At 44.3% G+C, this 26,094-nt stretch overlaps 1 protein-coding gene across 1 annotated transcript; it reads left to right on the forward strand.

Annotated features, from left to right (window-relative positions):
- The first annotated feature begins 3,402 nt into the window (after positions 1-3,402).
- Positions 3,403-25,078, forward strand: dlgap3 (discs, large (Drosophila) homolog-associated protein 3). Its single transcript, XM_035183723.2, has 11 exons — positions 3,403-4,522; positions 10,223-10,437; positions 11,382-11,484; positions 11,571-11,787; positions 13,501-14,027; positions 15,277-15,371; positions 16,283-16,502; positions 18,661-18,955; positions 19,055-19,146; positions 19,347-19,493; positions 20,143-25,078. The coding sequence occupies exons 1-11, from the start codon at positions 3,446-3,448 to the stop codon at positions 20,446-20,448; spliced, it is 3,294 nt and encodes a 1,097-aa protein (XP_035039614.2). The 5' UTR covers positions 3,403-3,445; the 3' UTR covers positions 20,449-25,078.
- The last annotated feature ends 1,016 nt before the right edge of the window (positions 25,079-26,094 follow it).

A 26,094-nucleotide genomic window follows, 5' to 3' on the forward strand; every position in this document is an offset into this window, starting at 1 on the left:
GAAAACTAAAGTTCTTTAAGGGAGGTATTTCATGTGTTTCAGGGGACGAATTTACCGTGTTTTCAGTGACGTGGAACAGCCTTTGACCCACAACTCACAGCAGACGGCAGAGAGCGGGCAGACCCAGCTGTTAGCAAAGTGGGTCAGAGCAGCTGGCATGATCACATTAATATTTAAAATGAAACAACTCCAGACTTGAAGCCTCTGTAACAATCATGTTGATGCCAAGCAGTGTTAAACAATGACAGCGTGCTGTACAGCTCCAACTCCCGGCTGAGCAGCTGCTGAATATTTTTAATACCACACACAGAGGTGGAGGGAGGAGGAGGCTTTGTCCAAAGACAAACAGAAGTATGGAAAAGAAAAATATGTGGCGTGCAAAAATTATTTGAAGAGAGATCCCTGAGCACTTGGCAAGGAATTCATGGAAGAGGCGGCTGAGAGCGAACAAACGAAGCACCTTGAAAGTGTCAGCTGATATTGGGTGTGTAAAATTTGTGTACATATACCTAAAGGAGAGAGAGAGAGATCAGTGGAGGCCAGGAGATGAAAAATGGAAACAAACTTTGTAATTAGAGAAGTACTGACAGGCTGAGGGGCAGACAGACTGACAGGTTAAAAAAGAAAGAAAGAAAGAAAGGAGGCGAGTGAAGGGAGAGAGAGAGACATGACTAGAGGATGGATAGAAGTAGGTCAGGAGGAGAGACTGAGAGGAGAGGGGGACGTATGGAGGGACGGATAGAGAGAAGAAAATAAAGATGAGTGAGAGCCAACTTTCAGCTGCGTTTCTTTTTTTTGAACCGCTATCTTTACCGTCTGTGCACATGGGTGTCTTTTGGATGCGTTCGTGCAGTCAGTGTGCATGTGACTGTGATTGACAGCTCCTAGCCAACAGCCTGTTCCAAAGCCAAAGACTTCATAATAAACAGAACATGGTTTAATTTACTCCTCCAGGCAGAGCAGAGCAGCGCTGCAGCTCACTTTGCCGCCCTTTCACAAAAGTAGACACAGACACGCAAGGGTGACACACTGCAAAATTGCAAAATTGTCTGAACGCAATATTTGATATCGTGTTCTTGCTTCTAAGACAAAATAAACTTGTGCTCAAGGGGACACAATCCATTTTACTTATTTTGGGATTTTAATCTTGCTTACACCTAACAAACATACAAACCAACCAACAAACAAAAAGGGACAAGGGGGGAAACATAACCTCCTTGGTGAGGTAACTACCTTTACTCCGTGACATTTATCTGACACCCATAGCTCGTGGTTACTTTTCAGATGTAAATGTTACGTAAAGAAAAAGGATTAGAAGCTTGCAAAATGTGAGGAAATGTTAAAGATTAAACCAATGAATCTCAGGTGATTTAGCTTGTGACATCTTGAAAGTTAACAAAATAATGAATAAAAAAAAAGTAATAGGAAAATGTATAATGGTTGTCATTTTTCAGATGTGTATGTATAGTTAGAAGTTGCACCAAAGACACCAAAGTTGCTTTTCCAAAGAGCAAACATTTCAGAAACCATTTTCAACAACAGATCATATACTTCAAATAAGGCCCAACATACAGCCAGATTTATTTTCATCAAGTCCATATGTTATTCCCCTCAAAAGAGACATTATGTTTAGACGTTTAGAGACATTTCTGGATCTACCCTACATTTCGTCCACTTCTGCATCAAAATTGAATGGGTTCTTTCATGATCCGTAGCCCATCCTTTCACAGTTGTGTGGTAATCCATTATGTAGATTTTGTGTAACCCTGCTGATAATGAAATAAATAAATAAGGAAACCAACGAACAACAAAACAACAAATGGGCAAGGGTGGTGAAATAAACAAACAGATGAGTGACACACACACAGAGTCAATGTGATGTGGCCCTGGTCCATCCAGGTGCCACAGCTGTCTGAAATCTGTCCACAGTGGGATACTGACGTGGTGTGGGCCGTCGTCACGGCTACACCAATGACACGGAAGGATGTGGGGGAGCATCTTGGGTGGCGGCTCTCATTCACCCAATCAAGGCAAACAGGCCACGCTCAATTTAATGATTACCCCAGCATCTGTCCCTTATCTTGCATCTCTGTGTGAAAGACGGCAAAGACGAGCACAAACACACTCGCAGGCGCTCTCCGAGAATCCCATCTAGTCGAGCGGCTCGATTCAGGCTTTCATCATGTAATTTCATCACAGTTTAATCAAATCTAAAAGCGACGGGAGAGGCTCGTGCACATTATAAACAGTTTGAAGCATGTGACTCATTATATAGTCAGTGGATATTATGGTTAATAGAGGATGTGATTACAGCCACAGCAATTAATGCCAGTCCAATAAAGTACATGATTACCACGTTTGGAATTTAATCGGAGTTGTTATCCATGTGATGAAAAGGCGAATACAAAAGGCTTTATCCTCTTTCCATTCTGTTTACTTTGACTTACAGCAACTAGAGTATGATTTGCATTGTGCCACAAGCTTTCTGCAGCTCGCCAACGCACAATGGTTTCATTTCCTGCGTTTGTTTTGTTTTATCCCGTCGAGCCGTCAGCAGCGTTGGTTTCTGCCCGGGCCACCTGAATATTGTGAATCGTGGTTCTGCTCAGCTGCGACTCAAAAAGTGAAATCACGTCTGTAATTGGCTGCACAGACGTTTGTGAATATGCCCGGACAGACAGCAGGGAGAAGAGCCTGGCTGATGGATGCAACAACGATAAATGAGAGAGAGAGAGAGAGAGAGAGAGAGAGAGAGAGAGAGAGAGAGAGAGAGAGAGAGAGAGAGAGAGAGAGGGGGTGTGGGGGGCTAATATCCTTGATTTATCAGCCCAGCAGCCTCAGAGATGAATGAGAAGAAGAAAGCTGTCTGTGGCCGCTTATTGCCGCCCGCGGGATGAATGCTCACTATTGCACTGTTTGTCTTCGGTTGAGTAAAAAATGAAGTGCAACATCAATAAAAATGTTAATCAGAAACAGAAAAAAATTTTACATTCAATTTGCGGACATCAATCTACAGAGTCTATTCCTTTTTGTTGTGATTCATTTGTAAGTCATACGGTGAACTCCACTGCGCTGCCCCTCACACATTTAGTAGAGCATAGAAACATCAAATGAGTTATTTATACCCGTACTCTCTCAGAATCATATCTTTAAGGTATTGCATCTCTGTTATTGCCTTTCGCACAAATCGAGTGGATTCTCTTGTACATTATGTGGTTTTGCCTGTTTAGATCTTAAATCTAAAAAGTATAAAGGCAGAACAGTACTGAAAAACACTAGATTCAATTATCTGATAAGCCGAATGTTTTATTATGTTCACTCCTGTTTCCCAAGATTCAGAATCTCAAAGTTCACTTCTTCTGTGCCTCCAGGTGAGACCGGTGCAGCCCTGTCACGCCCACAGCGCCCCCTTTCGGCCCGGACGGCCCACCACGCCCCGGCGCCTATGAAAGGGTACCATGTCAGCCGTAGCATGTCCCAGCATTCCTCCGGTGGTGGCGGGGGAGGTCCCTGCCACTGCCCGCCTGAGGACTGTGATGGCCCCGGCAGAGAATACTACCAGGGTCACAGCGACGGCCAGTACTACCCTCCGGGGGGTCATGCCGAAGCTCTGGCACTAGAAAGGCATCATTCCCACTCCCACTCCCACAGCCACTCTGGAGGGGGTACGTTTCCCCGCTCCCAGCACCCACCTCTCCAGTCGCTTGACTCTTGTGAGGAGTGCCTGTCCTCAGGCCACGGAGGGAAGATGCACCGCATTCCACCGAATCTGATTGACCAGCTTGAGAAGCAGGTGCCCTTTCATCCCGATGGCTTCCACACGCTGCAGTACCAGCGCACTGCTAGTGGGGGCGCTGAACAACGCAGTGAAAGCCCCTCCCGCATCCGTCACCTAGTCAACTCCGTGCAGCGTCTCTTTGCCAAGTCCCATTCCCTGGAAGCACCATCCAAGCGGGAATACAACGGCACAAGAGGAGGTGGGGACTACCGTGGTGAGAGAGGAGGAGGTCACAGGAGTGGAGGGGAGGACGGTGGAGGCCACTACTCAGGCCACCAGTCTCGCTCTACCAGGAGGAGCAAGTCTCGAGAGCGCAGCAAGAGTGGAGACTCGAGGCACGAATCGGGCAGACGCCACCGCAGCAGGACGGCGGGCTGGTGGAGCTCTGACGACAACCTGGACAGCGACAGCAGCTACCTGGTGAGCGGAGGCAGACGGGGGTATCCCAGTGGACACGAAAGCCTTGATGCTGCCATCCAGGAGCTCACCATGAAGAAGCCCAAGGATCACGGGGGTGGGCCGGCGCCCGCGGAATGCGTGGCATGTACCACAATGGCTTTGGCTGGGCCTGAGGGAGGGGGACACCAAGGACACCATGGCCACTCAATGAAGAGGAGCACCTGGTCAGCCATGACAGTGAGTCAGGCCAGGGAGGTGTACCCGTCCACCAGGGGAGGAGCCTATAATAAAGCCCTTGTACCCCTGGAGAGCAAACTGAAGGAGAGGACCTTCCACTACCTGCAGGTGTGTGTACACCAACCAGTGTGTGTGTGTGTGTGTGTGTGTGTGTGTGTTTGGTCCAGGTATTACCCATTTAGTGGGGACTTGTATTCCTTATGGGTACAAATAGCAAATCCCCATAACTCAAATCATTATATTTTAAGGTACAAGTTTTAATGATAGGTTAAATGTGTGTGTGTGTGTGTGTGTGTGTGTGTGTGTGTGTGTGTGTGTGTGTGTGTGTGTGTGTGTGTGTGTGTGTGTGTGTGTGTGTGTGTGGGTGGGTGGGTGGGTGGGTGGGTGGGTGCGTGCGTGCGCACTTCTCAGTGCTGACCTGCAGCAAATATGAAAAATATTCCTGCCACAAGACCTAACATTTTGCATCAACCTAAGCTTGATTATCCAAACAATGAATTCCCACTGGAACTTAATATTATATCGGTTCATACACTGGTATTCGCTGTGTGTTTATTTATTTTTTTCATAAAACGTGTCAAAAAACATGAAGTGACAGGTTAAGAATGAGCAAACACAGCCAAAGGTTGAAAGGTTTAAATATCCACCTGAGCGACACTGTCAGTGACTGTCTTGGTATTTTCGGTGTGAGTCAGAAAACAATGATTCTCACCCACGCAGAGATGATTTGATGTCTCTCCTAACAGCTCTTACTTCCAGGTGCTGCACTCTGTCTCTGACTCTAACTCGTGCTATTTTCCTTTCGCCCTTTCCCTCATTATATGAATTACCCTAAAATGAAAAGCTAATGGTTCTTATAGGGTATCTACAGGGGCAGCTGAGAGACAGAGCACGCACACACATAATTGTACACACACACACAAACGTGCACCATCAAACCTCCAGCTGCGCGGAGGTAGAGCTGCCATGCAGGCTGTGTTTCTACGGAAACAGCAGGTAGCCAAAGAAGTCCCTGGTGTTTTTCCAACTCTCGTCCTTTAGACGCAGCTGAGGTCTGCTGATAGAAGAGACAGTGAGAGCAGGGCTGTGCGTGTCAGTGTTTTCAAAGGACACAACCCCGCACAATTCGCTCCTGTGCCTCAGGCTACACCATCTCATTCCCACCTCAGGACACGAAATGAACTTCCCCCCACTGCAGCTTTTCTCATATCTCCAGGCGTCACTTGCAGTTTTGCGAGGAGTGGCGCGACGGTGTGTGGAGAGAATTTTGTTCGGCGCTTGGGATGTGCTTAAGTCAGCCAGATTGATCCATGACTTCAGAGCCGGCGGATTCCTGAAACAGCAGATATAGAGTTGTTCATGTCCACTCCACTGGGAAGAGACATCAGGACAAACAGCAGCACAGGTGCCAGAGTGAAGCAATGTCTGGAAATATCTTTGCAGACTGGTGCAGATAGAGTGTAAAGACTCAAAATCGCACATTTAGAATTTAAAGCAGGTATTATGAACATTTTAACATTAATATTGGATCAGATGACTACGTAGATGTTAAAGCCGTCACTCAGGGAATTATCACCAACCCCTACAACTCTCCAAAGATTTATTTAACACAGATAAAGAAATACACAGAAAACATGATGAATAATAATCTACAATACAGAGGGAGGCAGGAAAAGTCCTTATTTTGCAGCCTTAATATAGGTACAATTTTACAAAGTTATACAATGCAAAGTTGGCATGCAGAAATTAATATAATTTCCTATGAAAGTAAACAAATAAACAGCAACATGTATAGCCGAATTAAAATAAAATTCGGATACAAATGTAAAATATGTGTGTATGTTATGTGGATAAGTGTGAGTGTGTGTTGAGGGGATATTATTTTAAAGACAAGCATCGACTCCTGAGCAATAGTAATCAATAGTTACAAACAAATCACATCTCCAAAGACTTGGCCTCCAGTTCACTTCCAATCTTCCAATGTTTTGTGTTCGCAACTTATTTCCTATGATTTTGTGTGGCCAAAATTGATGTATTGCAGGTTTAACAATTTTACTTTTTGTTTTACTTTGTTTTACTGTCTTTCGTAAAAAATTACAAAACAAAACACATCTGACAGAAATGCTGAGCTAACACAAATCTCACACCACACAATATTTTAGCCTAAATACAAACCAAGGAAAAGATCACAACTTATATAACTGTAAATAAATGTGTATAAAGTGCAAAAAAGAAAAAAACTTTCTTTCATAACAAAGCAAGTACATTTACAAGTACCGTTGAGGTGGTGGCTTTTGAAACCCTGACATGATTGTACAAGTCTACACCAGGTCACTGCTCAAGTGAAGCAGCTCAGAGTGAAAAATAAAGGAACAAGAAAAGACGGAGTCTGAATTACAGTTGGACATGTGTAAGGTTTTTCCTCCCATGGTGTCAAAGGCAATCACGATGTGTGGCATCAGAACCCGGTGCCCTCCAATCCCTAAGCCTCTCTCTTCCCCCCTCGGCCTGTGTCTGATAGATAAGAAATGAGAAAAACAAGAATATGGAGCAAAAGTGAAATGAAGACATAAACAGAGGGAGAGGCGTAGACGGAGGGGGGAAAGAGCAAGGTGGAGGGATGCAGAGATAGCGGAGCAAGCTCAGGGATAGAAATGAGATAAAGGAGGTGATGATCGCCACGGGGCAAAGTGAGAGGAGGAGTGAAAGAGCAGGATGAGAAAATGAGAGAGATAGTGGAAGGCCAGGGGGATCGGGAGATTAGGCTGAATCATCTTTTTAAGTGATGACCTTAAAAGCACACACTCAGCTAGATGCCAACCCCCGGGGGCCTTGACTCAATGTGTGTGTGTTAGTCAGTGTGTGTAGGTGTTTTTTATATGGACACATGTGTGTGAGACTACACACCTCACAGCATTTGCAAAAACTGAAGCTTTTATCACACTGGAAAAGAAATCAGACACACACACACACACATGCATTTACATATCGAACTCCTCCGCAGTATCCGAATGTTGAGGTCACTAACTTCTGTAAATCTCTTATAATCTGTGGATTTATGCACATTGTCATTACCTTCTAATGCTGCATATTTAAAACCAAAACATGAATTTAACAAAGTTACACTATCATGACTTGTGAGCAACGCTGTGTGGATACTCAACGTCCACTTCAAGAAGCACTATGTCATTTTGACTGCAGCCACACGTGGTTCATTCTGCTGGGCTCCGTGTTTCCCTGCGATGAAGTGGTTTTCCTGTAGAGAAAATACAAAAATTATTCATCTCTTGACTGAAACTCAACTTGAACGGTGGTAATTCCTCATGATTCCTGGCTTCCTGAACCAGAGGAGCTGCCAATTTCTGATGGTTTAAGTTTCCTCGCTAAATATTGAAGATAATTGCTGGTTTTTAATGCCTTCGGAGTCGTTTTAACTGATATACAGTTTGGCATCATTCTTGAACTTGCTGGGGCTGAATCTGGTCATTTAGGCTGCGACTATCAGTCAGTTGCACAGGAAAGGGAATTGAAATAACTTTGAGGATTGAGGAGAAGGAATGAAAGTAGCACAATTCTCCAAATCAGTGAACCATCAAACTCATTTAGAAGATGTTATTTAAGGTAAAAAGTTACATAGTGTTGCTTTAAATTTGCTTTTCATTGTGTCTAATGTAATTTATTTTGGGTTTATGGGTATATCTCTGCTGTTTAAAAGTGTTGCTTGTAGAGACATGAGCCCTACACACTTTCAGATTTGACTCAGATGTCATACCTGCAATTAGTTTCAAACATTTTTAAAGCAAAGGGGTATGAGCTCCATGTGGACGCCACATGCCATGATGTGGAGGTTAGGGTTAGGTTCCAAGGCTGGGTCTGTCGCGATATGCAGACTGTTAGTGGGATATTAAATTGGTTATCTTACCTCTGGAACAGTTTCATCTGTGCTCTCACACAAATCGCAGCAACACTAATCTATATTTTTTTATATATGAATAATGGCTGAAATGACAAATGTCCCACAGAGACAACTTGGACATATTCTATAAGCTTTTACAGCCACATTTATGTCATTGTTTTTGTGTTTAAGGGGGGGGGGGTGTCACAAATTCTGGCCACATCTAACCCGTCTAGTCAGTTAATGCATTTTAATGGTGTTAATCTAAGTAAGTTGTGAATGTAAGTAAATGCCAGATAAAGCTGCATTTATTTACATGCACTGATCTCCTGACATTGCACTGATCTCCTGACATTGTCCCAGTATGTAAGAACGCAAATGTCCCAGTGACTTCCTCAAATGTCCGGGTGACTTCCTCAAATGTCCCAGTGACTTCCTCAAATGTCCCAGTGACTTCCTCAAATGTCCCAGTGACTTCCTCAAATGTCCCAGTGACCAGAGTTTCTCTCTGAATGAGCCCATGTGAGAACAAAGCAGGAGATCCTCCACAGAATTCACTGTGAGCGAGCAGGTGTGTCGGTGATGCATCATTCTAATACATGACAGATTACAAAAGGAATAGAAATATCTCAGGATGAAGAAGCCGTGCCGTACACCTAAGAAACACAGACGAAGATGTCCAGAGAGTTTTTGGTGAACTTCAGAGAAAGTCTGGATTGTACGACATTCTTCGGGGGTTAATTTCTCAAAATGGCTCAAGTCACCTCAAATGAATGTGCATGAAAATATTTTACAAATTCATTCCCTGTGTGTCATCTGAAGATCTTTAGAAAATCTCCCAGCAACAAAACCAGATAGAGATGACATTTTAAAGAATAGACTAACATTATGACTTAGTTATGAAAAAGTCACACATTTTACTCAAGGACTGCAGTGGAAACTATAGGAGCCAATATTATGGTTTCATTTCATTGCTCTTTATTAGTTCTCTGTGTGTTGTTTTCCCTGTGTGTGTGTGTGTGTGTGTTGTTTTCATTTTGTTTTCTCATCAGACTCCTTCTCGTCCGCTCATCCGTCTTCCTGCTCTCCGTGCGTTTAAGTCTGCAACTCTGCTTCCCTGCCTCTTGTCTCGTCACCTTGTTCATCTGTCTCTCTCTCTGTACGCCACCTGCCTTTCCTGTCTGTCCGCCTGCTCATCTACCTACGCTTTTGTGTATTTGCTTATTTGCTCTGTCTGTCGCCTTCTGGCTTACACTGCGTTTCCTCCTTTGCGTCAGTGTTTCTCCAGCTGTCAGAGTTTCTCTCTCTCTGTAAGTCTCTTTGTCCCTTTCTCTCTTTCTCTAAGGCCACGTGCCATGTATATGCATAGACTGTATGTGCACGTGTGTGTGTGTGTGTGTGTGTGTGTGTGTGTGTGTGTGTGTGTGTGTGTGTGTGTGTGTGTGTGTGTGTGTGTGTGTGCGCGCGCGCGTTTGTTCCCATCGTGTGCATGAGCATGCTTGAGCCATCTTTACAACGCTGTGTGCACGTGTGCCAGGACTGTACATCTGAGTCATCACTGTCCTTCTGTTTGAGGTGTGAAATATTTTTCATTGATGAAATATATTTCTGTTTTGAGAAGTGTTTAAATAACAGATATTGGGAAGAAACTGCCGACAGGGCAGTGGAAATATCTCCAATATCTCAACACTGACATCAACATTAATTTGCATTGTGTTTAATAACTTTTCCCTTAACAGTCGGTGCAGTTGAAGAATGCACTTGCTTTGAACCCGTAACAACTCTGTGTTTAATCCATTAACAGAGAATCTTACTAAACCAACTGGGCAGTGTGACTGCTCCACATGGCAGATCAATCCTGCCTCTTTATTTTTACACTTCATCACATGACTCCTCATGTGAACGTGTCTCAGGTCCCCTCAGATGACTGGGGAGGCAGCTACGGTGGCGGCGGCCCGGGCGAACCCGGTGGAGAGATCCCTTGCCGCCGCATGCGGAGCGGCAGCTACATCAAAGCCATGGGTGATGACGACAGCGTCGACTCAGACACCAGCCCCAAGGCCTCGCCCAAGTCCACCCTGATCGCTCAGAGAGACGCCTTCCGACGATCCATCAGCATGGATCAGAGGTCAAATGTCATGTTTATTATTAATGTTGTTATTGTAAGTTGGCACTATTCATGAACAATTGGTTCAGAAGATTATTATTTTCAGACCATTTTATGCCACCGATGTAATGATAAAACAGCTTCATTGGGATAAAGAGTTTTTTCCAGTCGTGTGAAAAATCAAAACGCTCATGCTGCAAGCAAACAGGAAACCACTTGCTTTGAATCCATGAAATGCAGAAACATGTTAGAAAGGATCTCCTGCCGAGGCCTCAGTGCAGGACTTCATCTTGGCCATAGTTTTATGTTGTTGTGAAAATGTCAACCAGAAGCTGGTTGTAGTTACCATTCTATGTCCACTACTAATAATAATAATAATAATACAAGTTGACCCTTTCCGAGAGCAATGAACTTTTTATTCTTAAAAATATTCAATCTGACATTGGAATAAGAATTAAAAACATTAAAGTTACTTTTGGTCGAAACGCGGCAATGTTGACAAGTGAAATAATTGCTAAAAATATCAGCAAATCCAAACTTTTTATCACATCAGCAAAGTCCAGTCATTAAAAAGAGACACAGAAATTAATGTTTAATGTTTTTTTTCTTCCATAACTGCACTTCTGTGTATCCAACATGGAAATAGCGATATTCTGTTGTTCAGAATGATTTCTTACAAGATAAACAAATTCTAAAAGATACTGTATGGTATAGTACTTCTCCGTTTTTCTCCTTTGACACGGGAACGCAGGAATAGAACACTCAAAATGACTCCTGCTGGTTGTACATGAACATGACTCGGTGACATTTTATTTGATATTCGTGGTTGATGACAAAAATAGCAAAGCAAACGTTTGGATATTTTGCAGCCACAATCAAACTTCAGCTAGGTGGGAAATAAGAGCTGGTTTCACCACACACTGTCTTGGTTAAAGTTGATTTTGGGTGTCATGTGTTTGATCCAGGTACTCGTGTAAGCAGTGCACAGATTCCTACCCTAACAGCCGGACCACGCCCAAAACCCACACCCGCTCTCGTAGTTACACCCGCTCTCTGACCAGCTCACAGGTAACCAGTCACGTGCTTCATTTGTTTCTCATCCCGTACAGTGAGTTCATTAACTATACTAGACTTTACTCATTCCTCTGCTCCAGCTGGGGGACACATTGAACCGTCAGTTTGAGGCAGTGTGTGAGACCATGTTCGGGGAGGTGGAGTCCCAAGCCGTGGAGGCCCTGGATCTACCGGGCGTGTTTCGCACCCGCAGCCACAGCTACGTCCGCGCCATCCAGGCCGGCTGTTCCCAGGACGACGACTGCCTCTCCGTCTTCTCCATGTCAGGCCCCCAGGGAAGCATCAAGGGCGGGGCCGGTGAGTGTGAGCGTGTGGTGCGGTTCAGTCAGCGTGTTAGTGTCAGAGAAATGTGTGGCTGCCTTCTGTGTGGTGGGAGCCTGGTGGGAGACACAGTGGGAGAAGGAATTTTATGACAGCTTGCGCCTGCTTACCTCGACAGAAGTTTACACACTTACACACACACAAGCCAGGCACTGCACAGCTGCATGAAGTATGTGGATCCATTTGAATGTTTTCCTTCTCTTTTCCTTCAATCTCTGCAATCTTTCACCTCACACTCTCTCTCCTCCGCAGCCCTTTGTGTTGACTGTACTGTATGTATGTGTGTGCATGCTGTAAGCCCATGGGCTTGTGTGGATGTGATTGTGCCGCTCTTTGTTCTCTGTCACCTCTGTCATCTCTGCCATCACCCTCCCCTGTGTGATGGCAAGTTTCTGCTGCTCGGTAATGGGGAAACAGGAACTCTCATGATTACGATGATAGCTCAGCATCTCCAGCTGCTTCTTACTCTCTGTCTTTCCGTCTGTGTCCCTACCTGGCACCTTCACATTCCTCCTCGCCTTCTCCGTCACTCTTGATGTGAGACATCGCTGATATCCACTTCATCTGTGTTTTTTATCTGGGAGTGTGTCAGCGTGTGTATTTGCTTATGTGTGTTTTTACAGTTGACTGCAGGGCCACTCAGTGCCTCACAGGATTTTTTTAGCTTAGACCAGCAAATCCCCTCTGAGATTTATTTAAGCCACTGTGAAGTGTCAAAAAACACATGAACCGTACACAAACTTAAATACACATACACCCCAGGGGTGCATCCAGGCGTAGGGCCAGGGGGGCACTGGCCCCAGCTGAAATCTGATTGGCCCCTGAAGTTCCCCTGTCCTGTCAGTAATCCTTTTTTAAAAAAAAATAAACTAGCCACTTACTAACAATACTACCAATAAATCAAATAAAACATTTTCAAAGCTTTATTTTCTAAGCATTTGTCAAGAACACATTATATATTCAATGATGTGTGGCTTTGCTTAAAGCTATTTTGAGCTAACAGTAAACAAGGAATGAATTAAATTTGCACCTTAATGAATCAGGAAATGTGAATGGATGTTGGAAATATAACTGGCCCGTAAATTGTGGCCCCTTCATCGCCCCTGATTTAGAAAAGTCCTTTATCTGCCACTGCATACACCCACGTACGAGTATGCACACACACTGCAGGTCAGAGCATCAGATGTATATGTGTGTGTCTGTGTGCATTTGTGTGTGCGTGTGTGTATACGTTTGATTGGAGCTGTGAGGAAGATTTTTAATATTTCTCTCAGGAAATTGCTTTATATTCCTATGAAGCAGAGTTAAGTTCGCTCAGGGGAAGAGGTTTTCTTTTGTCGCCTCTGTCATGTCTGTCTTTTCCACCCCTTTGCTCTCTGCCTCCCACTGAAATTCACACTTTCTTTGGTGAAAAGAAATCGTGAGCTGCTTTTTTAAATCTTTTTGTCACACTGGCATTATTTCTTAATGGTTTTGTTGTTTTTCTCTCTCTCTCTGTTTTGGTTCACCTCCTTTTCCCGAAATAAATGTCCCTCTTTTCACTCCATCTCTCCTTTCACCTTCTCCTTCCAGTCTGTCCATTTTGTAAGTATCCACCTCCCCCTCCTCCCTGTTCAGAAAGTTCCCGTTTTGCTTTTAATTGCCCACTCTGCCTCTGTCTCCCTTTCTCCCACTCTTCTGACACTTCAGTCTTTCCTTATCGTAAAGGTGCTCCTCCCCCACTCCCACCTCGCATGTCCAAGTCTTCTCTCTCGGTGCGGGCCCAGAGCAGCACCGAGTCCACCCAGGACGCCTACTTCCAGAGCAGCGGACAGTTGGCCTCGGTCTCCGGGCGCCCGAAGCAGCACAGCAACTCCGTGGACATGGGCAGCTCTGACGGACCCTCGGGTCGCACCTCCAGGGGGGGCTACTACACCGCCACGGGCCCCGGACGTTCCCGACAGCACAGTAACTCGGCAGAGAGCCTAGACGGGGTCAGGGGTTCACGGGAGCTGGTACCCTACGGAGGGGGTCCGGGAGTCGGGGTGAGAGCCAAACACAGCAGCTCAGCTGACAGCCTTCTGGAGGGGCCACCGAGGCCGGCCAGAGAGAGGGATGGCAAGGCTGGGGGTAGCCTGGGGAAATCAGTCTCTCTGCCTCAGAACAGCCTAGTGCTGAGTAAAGCTGCAGGGCAGGATGAAGGAAGAAGAAAGTGGAGTCCATCAATAGCTGTACAGGTGAGTAAGGACCCAAAGATGCTTGTTTCGTATGTCCAACATCCAAAATCCAAAGAAAGTCAAGTTGCAGTGATTCAAAATTAGTCAATTGTAACATTCGAGAAGCTTAAACCAGAGAATGTTTATCATATTTGCTTCGTAACACTAATTGTAAAAAAAAAAGTTAATGTTTCTGTTCATTGACTGATCACTCCAGCACTGACATAGGGCTGACAATGTAGGCACATGTAAGTTAGTCACTTTATTGCCATTCGCTTATGTGCATGAACTATGAAACTAGAGCTGGATACTGGAAGGAAACTGCTCTGCCCCTCCCCCTTAAACATAATAACATATTATCACTCATTTAAAGCAATAATTCAATATTTGGGGAAATGTCTAAACCTGTCTAAACAGGTGGCAGGAGATGTGAAAATCACCCCAGTGTTTTCTTAGTCATTTTTCAACACTGTATTTATTTCTGAAAGAGTTTTCTGATTTCCCAGGGGCCCCTCCTCCAGTGCCACCTCATTTTTAAAAATCCTGGAATCGCCCCTGGCCAGGAGTTAGTTGAGAGAAGATCAATTCAACTCTCATGTGTGGCTATTAAATATGAAGCTGCAGCCAGTTAGCTTGGCTCCGGAGCAAAATTCGCCTGCTAGCATCTCTGCAGTTCTACTCTTGTTGTAACCTGTTATGCAAATAAACAAAATAACAATATTTACAACATTCATGAGGTATATCGATTGTAATGTAGTAGCGGTATGGCCAGGAATATTAGTATATGTGAGAAGGCATATTGTACATCCAAGCAATCTAGTTGTAATCATAATCCACGATCAGATGCCTCCATGATGTGGCCGCAGCAGCGATACCTGATCTGCAACGATATAGCACATGGACTTCAGGGAAGAAGTCAAGTCAGTAAGATGTATTGATTAGACATTTATGTGATGAGGAGGGAGAAGAGGAAGAAGAAGCTCCACGTGTCATGTGTCCCCCGACAATCGAGGCCTATAGCAGCAGAACTAAGAGCTGGTCCAAGACCGGAACCAGCTCTAACTATAAGCTTTATCAAAGAGGAAGGTTTTAAGTTGACTCTTAAACGTAGAGATGGCGTCTTCCTCCTGAACTCAGGTCAGATTTTAGTGGTGCTGGTAAAAGCACATTTACCAAAAAAGTGAACTTGTGTGTGGCACCTTTAGTCCACGTGTTTCAGCAAATAGCTCTTCGGTCTGAGTTTGGTGCTTTGTGTCTTTTTGTGTTCCAGGTGGACAGCTCGGGGACCCTGTCAGATTCAGAGGGAGAGGGTAAAGCTCTGACAGAGGTCCACTCTATAGGGGTCCAGGTGGAAGATGACAAAAGGTAACAGAAGTTTACTAAAATTCAAAGTAGGGAAATAATAACAATGTGGCATTTGATTTTCCTTAATTATGGACACAAGGTAAGATCTGCATTTTGTTTGTTTGCTAATTCATCTTTGCCCCCTTCAAAATATGTGGTTTCATCAAGAGCTTGTGATCTCCGTGCGGTAATTTATGTGAATAATCTCCACATGTAATTTGAAAAAGCCTCCATCTCCCCAGCGCCCTGCCGTGCAGCCACCTATGGTTGATTTCTTGGCTAGATCCTATTATTTCATTTAACATTTCATCAGACATCACAGCTTGAACTCGGTAACACTTTGTTCCAAGAATGTCTTGTTTTTCGCCATTAGTGACTGTAGCCATGACTACTGCAAATCATACACTCGACATGACTTTCACACGTGATGCAGCCCTTCTCCTAATTATATTCAGTGCCGCTTACGGGTCAGATGCACAAACACACGCGCGCGCACTCGGAGCTTCACACGCTCCCGAAAAAACCTCGAGCGGTGTGTGATCATGCACCTGTTAACAATGTCCCCCACCTCCTGTAATCATGGAGGATGACAGTGGGGCGTTGGTGGGGGGAGTGAAATAGGACAGAAATCTGAGTCACACCTCATCACGCAGCAAAGACGGCTGAGAGGAGGTGGGATATAAACTTGTAAACACTCATCACTGAGTCCACTGACATGACATTTGCACACAGCGTTGCGTCATATGCCAGAGGATTTAGCAGGACTTATCAAAAAGCGGGTGAGTAGTAGTGACTGCAGTGACAGCGTGACTGTCCCGGCTCAAACAGGAATGTGCAATTATTAGAAGAAGAAAACAAAATTAGCATCGGAGAGATATTTCTCTTACATGCAATACTCTGAGTGACTGGATGGCTGCGGGCCTGTGTTGCAGGCGGGCCCGTTTCAAGCGCTCCAACAGCGTGACGGCGAGCGTGCAGGCCGACCTGGACCCTGAGGGCTTCCCGGGGCTCAGCATCGCCGTGCCAACGCAGGATAAGAGTCTTCAGTTCGGCTGCTCCTTCCAAAGGCACTCGTCGGAGCCCGAGTCGGCCAGTCAGTACGCGGAGTGCCACCGCACCGTCCACACGCAGGGACAGTGGGCCTACAGAGAGGTAGGACTGCAATGGTGTGCAAGACATCTGTAAAGACGTTTCTTCAATATATCTATACACAACAGAACCAATTTAACTTTCATGGTGAAGGGGTCACAATGTAAAAGAAAGTAGTTACAGCCCCACGAGCTTGAGAAACAAGACATTTAAGCTTAATGATGAACCTGTATCATTTAATTCTAATAATTATGAAAGAAATATTCTCAAGAAAACCTCCTTCTTAAAAGTATGGTTGGTCATTTGCTTCTCAAACACTTTTTTATCTTCCTCTTTGTGTCCTGATAGCCATCAATAAATACATTTGTCTGAAAGACGGTGTCTGTCAGTGCAGGTTCATTTGTTTCGGGGACGTAGCTTTGACAAGAGGGCTGATGGGAGGGGCTGTGATGCATCGGTTGCATTTTAGCCTGCTCTCTAGCTTTTCCAGTATTTACCAACGCTGGCTTTAAATATGACAGTATACCCTTCATGGATATTCATGAAACAGAACCTTTAGTTAATCAAAAGCAGTGTTTAAGGATCCATTCAATATAAGTTGGTTCATTATGTGGGTCTGTCACCCAGAAAAACACTCCCTTCAGAGCATCTGTCTGGAGAAATATCACATAATGAAGATGAAGCACCATCGTGACAGTGTGGTAAAACACCATCAAACTTCATTTACACTAATGAATTCCTGCTTAAATGGATCATTTGAAACATTTTGAAACAGAAACTAATAAAACAACAGGGTGGTCTATTAGATTAGATTAAATTGCTCAGATGATTTTTAGCAGACGACAGTAAACATGTAATGTTAATCAGGGGAAGCACTGGAACTTTTGGCAGGAATATGGTTTGAACCATAGACTGAATATAAAGATGCACAACGCGTCTGCCGCCATCTTGCACATTTGGAGCCAGAGTCTGTGCCAGTGGCGTTCATGGAATGGAGCCATGGTAACAAGGTACACGCACTCGTCCAGTCGTGATTCAGTCTTAGCTGTCAATCACGACATTTCCCTCCTTTGTTGTAGCATAAAACTAATGAAAACCAAACTTATCAGAAGGGGAACACTTTATCAGTGTGATAAGAGCTACCTAAAATAACAGAAACCATCTTCGAGAAAAATGTATCTGACGTGTACTTTCATTTTGGTCCATGTCCCATCTGCTACAGCTTTTGACCTATACTGCTGCCATCCACCAGGGGGTAATCGAGATACTTTAGCTTCACTTTTGGGGAACTGTCATATCGTCCATCTTGACATCCAGTCTATGGTGTTGACCATGTGATTGTGCCTCTCCGTATCCTACATGTGCACGAGATATAAACAAAGGGAGAACCTGCTTAAAACCAGCCCTTTAGTGCTACTAGTGGTCAAAAACTCACTTTAACGAGAAATCATGATTTTTTTCGAATTAAAGGTTCAGCGTGTAAGATTTTGTGGCATCTAGTGGTGACGTTGCATGTTGCAGCTGAATACCTCTCACGTCACCCTCCCCTTCCAAACATGAAAGAGAACCTGTGGTGGCCTTCGGTTGTCATACAAACTCAAAAGGTGTTTTGTTTGTCCAGTCTGGGCTACTGTAAAATAAAAAAATGGCAGCCTCCGTAGAGAGGACCCGCTCCTTATGTGAATACAAAGAATTTAAATATAAACGATATAAATAAAACAACAATTTGTTCGATTTGTGATGACACACTAGTTAGAACATCACTAGGAATATTTTATATTCAATTTCTGCCAATAGATCCCTTTCTTCTAAATCTTACACACTTAACCTTTTAATATAAATTAATTTCAGTAAAACCAAGGTTACACAGGGTTAATCCAAGACACTTTGGATTGCAGCCATTGAAGACACTAACACAATGGAAAGATGTGTGATGCACATGATCAGACCTCATATCATGCTGTAATTATATTCTCCACAAAAAGTGAGTTCACAGTCTGTCACTAACATTGTGATAGAAGCGACAGTGGGAAAGTCTACCTTGATCTGTGACCGAATGTGGGATTGTTTGGTGCATTTGCTGTAATTACCTTCTTTCAATCACTGTGATACAGGGTGAGGGTCACAGTGAAAAGAAGGTTTGTAGTAGCAATGTCTGTTTCTAATCAGAACACATTACTGACGGTCCAAATACCAACAGTTTTCTCTTCTGTTTTCTCAGGACTTTCTTCAGGGTGGCTACCCCAACGAGGCCTGCCCAGCAGACCCGCGGCCCCATCCCCACCCGCACTTGCCCCCACGTTCCCACTCCCCTCTGCCCATCACCTCTGAGCGAGCCTGGGCGGGGACACCGTCCCTGGAGGGCCCCCGCAGCCTGCCCGACTCGGGCCGAGCCTCACCCTGCATGAGGGACGGAGAGTTCTTCTTGCGCCTCCTTCAGACAGAAGTGGAGAGGATGGAGGGCTGGTGCCAGAACATGGAGAGAGAGGCAGAGGAGAACGAGCTGCCCGAGGAGAGTGAGTTTGGGATGGAGATCGAAAAAGATTAGAGATAAAGATGAACAATGAACAATTCTTGGATTTTCTGAAACTACATATGTGCTGTTTCCTCCCTAGTTCTTGAGCTGATTCGAAATGCAGTTGGCAGCGCCCAGATGCTCATGTCTCAGAAAGTCCAGCAGTTCTTCCGCCTCTGCCAACAAAGTGTGGTGAGTGTGTGCGATTGCATGCAAACTCATGACAACACACATTACACATGGTGCGTGGTTTTTTGCCGAGATTCATTGTTGCTAAAGGCTAAAATTAGATTGGCTTCAAAAACAAAAGAAAATTGTTCTCTCTTTAACAAATCCTTGTTTATTCATTTCTCGCCCATCACATGTCACATCCTGACCCCCTGCCCGCCCAGGACCCATCAGCCTACCCTCAGCCCACCTCTCAGGACCTGGCAGGCTTCTGGGACCTGCTCCAGCTCAACATAGAGGACGTCAGGGTCAGGTTTCAGGACCTCCAGAGGCTCAAGGACTCTGGTTGGAGGCTCCCACCTGAAAAGAAGGTGAGACGTCCGGGGATCCAAACAGCCCAGCATTCCCTTCAACAATCCCCCAGAGCTAGGATGGCAATGTGCAGAAGAGTAGCGCAGATGGCCGTGCCCTCCGAGCCTTTGCAAGCTGCAAATATACAGAACAGCAAGAGGAACTGAGCTGAGCTGAGCTGAGCTGAGCTGAGCTGAGCTGAGCTGAGCTGGGTGGAGCGGCCCAAGTGAATTCTTAAAAAGTCTTAAACTGCTAGAAATTATTCTAACTATAATTTAATTTTTGTATTTATTGCTGCTTGTCTGTTACAAAGGTTAGACGACTCATTGATCAACTACATTATTCTTGATAACAGACTAACAATTGTTTCTCCTTTTCTTCTTGTTTTTTTTACATTATTTTTTGTTCTTCCTTTCCCATTTCATATCTTTTTATGTGACCTGATGCCAATGCATGCTGGGAAACTATTTTTTGTAATGTCCTGTTCCATGACTCTTCCTCTCGTTTTTTTCCTTTGGTTTCTCATTCTCCTTGTCTACCCCAATATCTCCACCTTTTTGCCACGGGATTCCTATTGTGCCTCCTTACAAAACCATTTCCTCACCACCCGACAAAAATATCCACTGTCTGTTCACATGTTAAATCTATGTCTCTACGTCGACGGGCAAGGAGGACAAGAAGCTTCCTCCTCCTTTACCAAAGAAGCCAGCCGGTGGCGTGAGTGGCAGCCTCCGGGCCGATGGCGCCGGTGACGTGGGCAGCGGAGGTGGGTCGGGGGGCCTGGTGGTGCCTCGTGTGGGCGGACACACCTTGCCCATCAGGGAGAAGTCCCTGGACCTCGGGGATCGTCAGAGGACGGAAGCGAGGAGGAGGCTGCTGCAGACCAAGAGAACTGCCTCCTTCAGGCAGAACTCGGCCACGGAGAGCGCCGACAGCATCGAGATTTACATCCCCGAAGCCCAGACTCGACTCTGAACACAAGGACTGTGGTGTCTCCCTCTCCACCCCCCTCACTCACCTCAAACAGACCTGCCCCTCATTTTGGATCTGGTGCGGGTCATCTGCTCGCTGTCCCTCTGCATTTCCATTCTCTCACATCTGCAAATGCCAATATCTTGCTCATTCAACAAGCAATGACAGCCATTTTAGTGTCTTGAAAATGTTGCGGACACAGAGGCCTAGACCTGACATGGTTGCTAGCAGATTTGAGTTACAGACCTTTTTAACTCTCTGGATTTCTTTATTTTTTTCATTTACTTTGCCAACAAACAGTCCATTTTTATAGGCAGCAGAGGTCCACGCAGTAGTAGCATGCCTGTGCGTGTTCACCTAGCACTTCTCCATCACTGAAAATAAAGGGCTTAACAGGCACAAAACCTCTGGCAGAATCTCCCTGTATGGATCCCTGCAGCAGAATTAGCTCCATATTGCGTTTGTGTAAATCACAGCGAGATGAATCATCGATGCTACCACTACGGTTGACCCTCTCACTCTCAGTTTATATGCTGTTGACGTCAGATGGTCCTCAATCCTCAAAGAACATCCTCCAAACACCGTGAGCCTCCCGCAGCTGTCACCTCTCACCCAGGTGCCATCTGTCCACCCAGGCCCTGGGTCAACGAATACGAAGCAACTTTCCGTTTCTCTCCTTCATTCCCCACATCCGCATCCCATGTGACCACTCTTAGCATTCAGCCGTGAGGCTGTTTGAATGTGCAAGTGCTATTTGTACATAGTGTGGACACTCATGTTTGCCAAAAGGAGCTCTTGCAGTATAGAATCACAGCCTTGACAACTAGAGAGCATCACAGTCTAAAGAGGGGAAAATTTTTTGCAGTTTTCTCTTTACGTAGTCTTTCTGAAGTTTCAGGGTCGGGGGGTTACTGGGTATTTTTATGGGATTTTATTTTGGTGGCTTTTCAGGACTCTTTACTGGCAAGGCCCCTACTTCACTGTGAGACTATAGCACCACCAAGTGGTCAAACGTGGACCCAAACCTACAGGAGTGGTGCGTAGAGCGTTTTTTTCCACTTCAGTCAGAAATTAACAGATGCCCTGATGACACAGCCATGAAAGAAGATCAGTTTCTTTGTTGTAACTTTTTTTCAGCTCTCTCCCTTCCCCACACTCCTTCCTGTTTTCTTCTTATGAATATTGTTTGAGTGGACGTCCCCTGTGGTGTTTTTTTTACTTAATTAAGAAGGCGGTAGATCACTAAGCAAGAAGGAGTGAGCTGCCAAGGTCCTGGGTTGAACCCACTCGCCTAACTTGAAGTACAATCCTCTCTCTCACACACACACACACACACACACACACACACACACACACACACACACACACACACACACACACACACACACACACACACACACACACACACACACACACACACACACACACACACACACACAACCACACACATACAGCTGATGAGAGACGGAATGAGTTCTCTGACGGGAATAAAACAAAAGGAGTCGCATTGTGCGCGGCTCCCTCCGTACCCTTTCCAAAGAATCATCACAGAGAGGAAACCACTGGTTGTGAATTTAATAGAAAGGAAGCAACTAGATAGTGTATTGCTGAGATTAAGTACCCCTTGTTGTGAATGGAGTTACACTGAATGTTTGTTGCACTATGTGTTCCTGTACTGCCCTCGTTTATTGACTAGACTTCCTGAAGTCGTAACACCCGGTGTTCCCACTGAAGTGTAGCATGATTTAAAAAGCTTTGAAGGGGTCTCATTTCCACAATGTGCGTCAGAACGCGTGTTTCCTATTTAAGTGCTTTGTATGGATGTTGTGCACTAGGCCGGTGTGTATGTGGTGCGAATGTGGACGGGCTGCGTGTAATAATGGGACATGTGACGAGGCCCAGTGACTACTAACGAGTCCAAATCAGCCATTTTAAACACACACACACAAAAATGTTTAAGCATGACCTGTTTAATTCTTTTTCTAAAAATTTGGATGGAATGTGTCGGCAAAATGGGATATTTTAATGGGAGATGTATATTTTATAATATAATCTACATTTCTAGATTAGTAGAGACTATTGAGTACAGTATATGTACAAAAAAGAAGCATATATCAAATGTGAAATACTACAGTATTATTATTATGATAGATTATAGCATTGTGTGAAACTTCAGCTGTGTGGCATATTCAGACTCAGTATATGTGAAAAAGACTTTTAAATAATGATTATTATCTTAAGTTTGTGAGTGCTGGGTCAGGTTCACAGGGTATAACTGGCAAGAGTGTTTATTGCCAAGTATGATCCTCCTTAGATCTACTGTATATCTATGTGTGGTTCGAACAACATATACTGCTGTATCCCCTCTCTGTATTTCCTCTTTAGAGCCAACTACACGTGCCTAACCAGCTATATGTGGTGGTTTCCTTTGAAAACAGTTTACAGTCCATATATATATATTATATGACGGCGAGAGAGAAAGATATGTAAATAGAGGAGTAAAATCTGCAGAAAAGCTGCAGAGCATACTGTTAAAGAAAATGTTTTTATCGTACTGACACGCCATCCTTTGTCTCCCTCACCTTCACTTGCAATACTCACATACGACTGGCAGACTTTGTTGATACTGCATGTTTTGTGACAAATTTAGCAGAATCTCTTTTTTTGTTTTGGACCGATAAAAGTTGAGCAAAATTTTGTAGCTGATGAAGCTTTTTTTGGTGTGATTGAAACAAAAATGACAAGAGTTTTACAGTGCAGTTGTTTCAATGAGTCACTACTTTGTACAAAGATTCTATCCTCGGAGGACGGTAACACTGGAAACCTTGAAACAGCAGTCTGCGTTTTTTGACTTGAATCTGGACAGATCAATTGAACAACCTCCTGTGTAAAACAAGCTGCCCTGGCGATGAAAGAAGAAGAAGGAAAAAAAAGGGCTCTGAGTCAGACTTTGTTTTTAATTCATTTTGCAGCAGTGCGGGTGTCGGAGCAGCCTTTTATCCCCTCATCCCTTCACCTGTGTCACCCTCACACTTGACAACATCTCAGTGGTGTCTGACTCGGCCCTCGAACAAAGCACAAAGACCTGCTTTTATACTGTTACTCCACTGTGAACGGACTCTCGACTCCACCCTCCAAATCCTCGGACCCGCACGCAGAGGGATGGCACGGCCTTTCCATTTGGGCCTTGAGGGACACCAGGAATCAAGGAGGCTTTGGTGGATATTTATACTCGGTAGCAACTTCTACTACTTCTTCTTCGGTTTTCGCTGACTTTCTCCTCTGTACTCTTGATCACAAGTTGAGGTGTTAGCCAGCCACCTTGCCTTGAAACAGGTCCATTGCAAACACACTTTTTCGTGGTTGTGATTTCCATTCTTTTTTGTTCTGTATCTATCTTACCTGCTATATATCTGCACAGTATAAATACAGGGGGTCTCAGCTAACAATGGCACCTGGGTGTATAGTTGTACAAACATGATCCAAGCACTCAACAACACACCAGACTATTTGAACCTCTCCCTTTCTGTCCTGAAGTGCAAAGACCCCACATGGACAGCACTAAGGACATGTCAACTCCGAGTACCTCAGTTTCTAGCAGCAGTGTCTACAGCCCCCGACCCCTGACCCCGGCCCCTGTCCTCAGGGGCTTCTCTAGCAACCACACAACAGGCGGACCCTGAAAATACAGGACCAGAGCCGTCCCGCAGGAATGTTGATCCATATGAACAAAAAGGGGGGGACGCTCGCTGTCTGAGCCCAGATTCTCTAGTAGCCATTTTCAGAGACTGGATGAGTGGAGGGCGGCGAAGGAGGGGGGTGATAGCTCAATTGTAGCAGGTAATTGTGCATCTGCAACAAAGTAGAGCAGGAGGGATGTTGTAGCAGCAGATTTGAGATTTAGTTTGACATTTCTCTGAGGCAGAGCTGCTCTGGAGGAAAAAGGGAAGTCAGCGGTGGAACCGTTTTTTCCAGCTATGGAACCAGAGCTATGAGCTGAGACTGGTTCTTTTGCGATCAGTGTCTGCAGGTCTGTAGTGAACAATCACTCTCAACTCGTGTGTCAGCACTGAATGGCTTTTAAATAACTAGCAGCAAAAGTTAATGTAAACGTTCGCAGGAACTAGCTTAAACTATAAATGTGTTTCTACCAGGAGCGTTTCAAGGGACTTTGGGGAGCCCAGGCAAAAGGAACCCCTCAAGAAACTCATGATACCAAACCATTATATCATTATCATTACAATTTTAAACAATTATTTTACTATCAAAAATATAAACAAGTGCATAATGTGAATAGACATAAATGTGCTAAAATAATACAATTTAAGTGAAAACTCCCACCACCCTCCCAGACACATCATACACACACATTTAGATGTTCTAGTCTTCAACCAAACTTCTAAAATTGCGATGATGGGGGTTCTCACAATATTGTCATCGCTGTGGACTGACATAATCAGCTGTTCTTGGGCCCCCCCCTCTGACCTTGGGGCCTACCCTGTTGCAACACATGTTCAATGTACCCACCTAACATTAGAAAACGGGGAAATTCTAGTATTACCATCAGTAAAAAAAAATGTGATGTGATATGCAATGGAAACAGATTAAGCTAATAAATTATGATGAACATGAAGCTTGTGATATTGAATTACACGCCTGCAGAAAGAAAATAAGATGTTTGGACCAATTAGCAGACTGTTACATTCCTCAGCTTAATACGAGAAAAACATGAAAGCCATATTTCCCTTTCTACATTGTTTTCTGACGTTTTAGGTTTGACAGCTCTTTTAATTTTGCGATTACTAGATTGGCACGCAAACTGTTTATCTTGATGCACTCAACTCCAAAATGTTAGGGGATGGAAATGCCCTTTAAAATCCTGATTTCCTGGAAATATGGTAACAAATATATAAAGATAATATATAGATACAATATAGATAAAATGTTGCTGGATTATGTACAAACATGCATCATTTATTGTGAATCGCTAATGGATATAAATTCAACCCCTCAATGGCAGAAACTCAAAATGAAAACTGACATGTTAACAGGATATAAATATACTTATTGGCAGTTACGGAAAAAAGTATCAAAAACGACTTTATGAAAATCTAAAACAACTTAACACAAAAGTTTTACTTCGACCGTACCCCTTTAAAACATGTTTCAATTTCTCCTCGCTGAGGTTTGACTCTCCCTCTTCCTCCAGAGCAGCTCACAGTCAAGACGAAGTTCAACTGAAACTCCGATGTGCCTTCAGCGCTGAGGTGTGACTGCGTTTGTGCTGTATGTGTGTGCTCGTGTGTCAACACTGTCACGTTTGCTCCACAGTACACACACAGGTCACCATGTGGGTCAGAGACAACTGAGCAATTACTGTGTAATTAACAAGAAAAAATGATCACCCTGCCACCCTCATGTTTACAAGACTGTAAATACATGTTGCCAATGGACATTGCTCTTCTCAATATTACATATATTGTTATTACAAAAATGATTATTATTAGTATGATTATCGTCATTAAAGGATTTATTATTGCCACCACTCTCATTAGTATAAATGGTGTTGTCAGTTATAGCTATGGGTAAACATTGTCCTGCATTCAAGGGCAAGTCTCGTGTCTGATAACAAAAAGAGATGAGTTGAAT

Source organism: Hippoglossus stenolepis, chromosome 17 (assembly GCF_022539355.2).
Source record: "Hippoglossus stenolepis isolate QCI-W04-F060 chromosome 17, HSTE1.2, whole genome shotgun sequence".
Lineage (NCBI taxonomy): Eukaryota > Metazoa > Chordata > Actinopteri > Pleuronectiformes > Pleuronectidae > Hippoglossus > Hippoglossus stenolepis.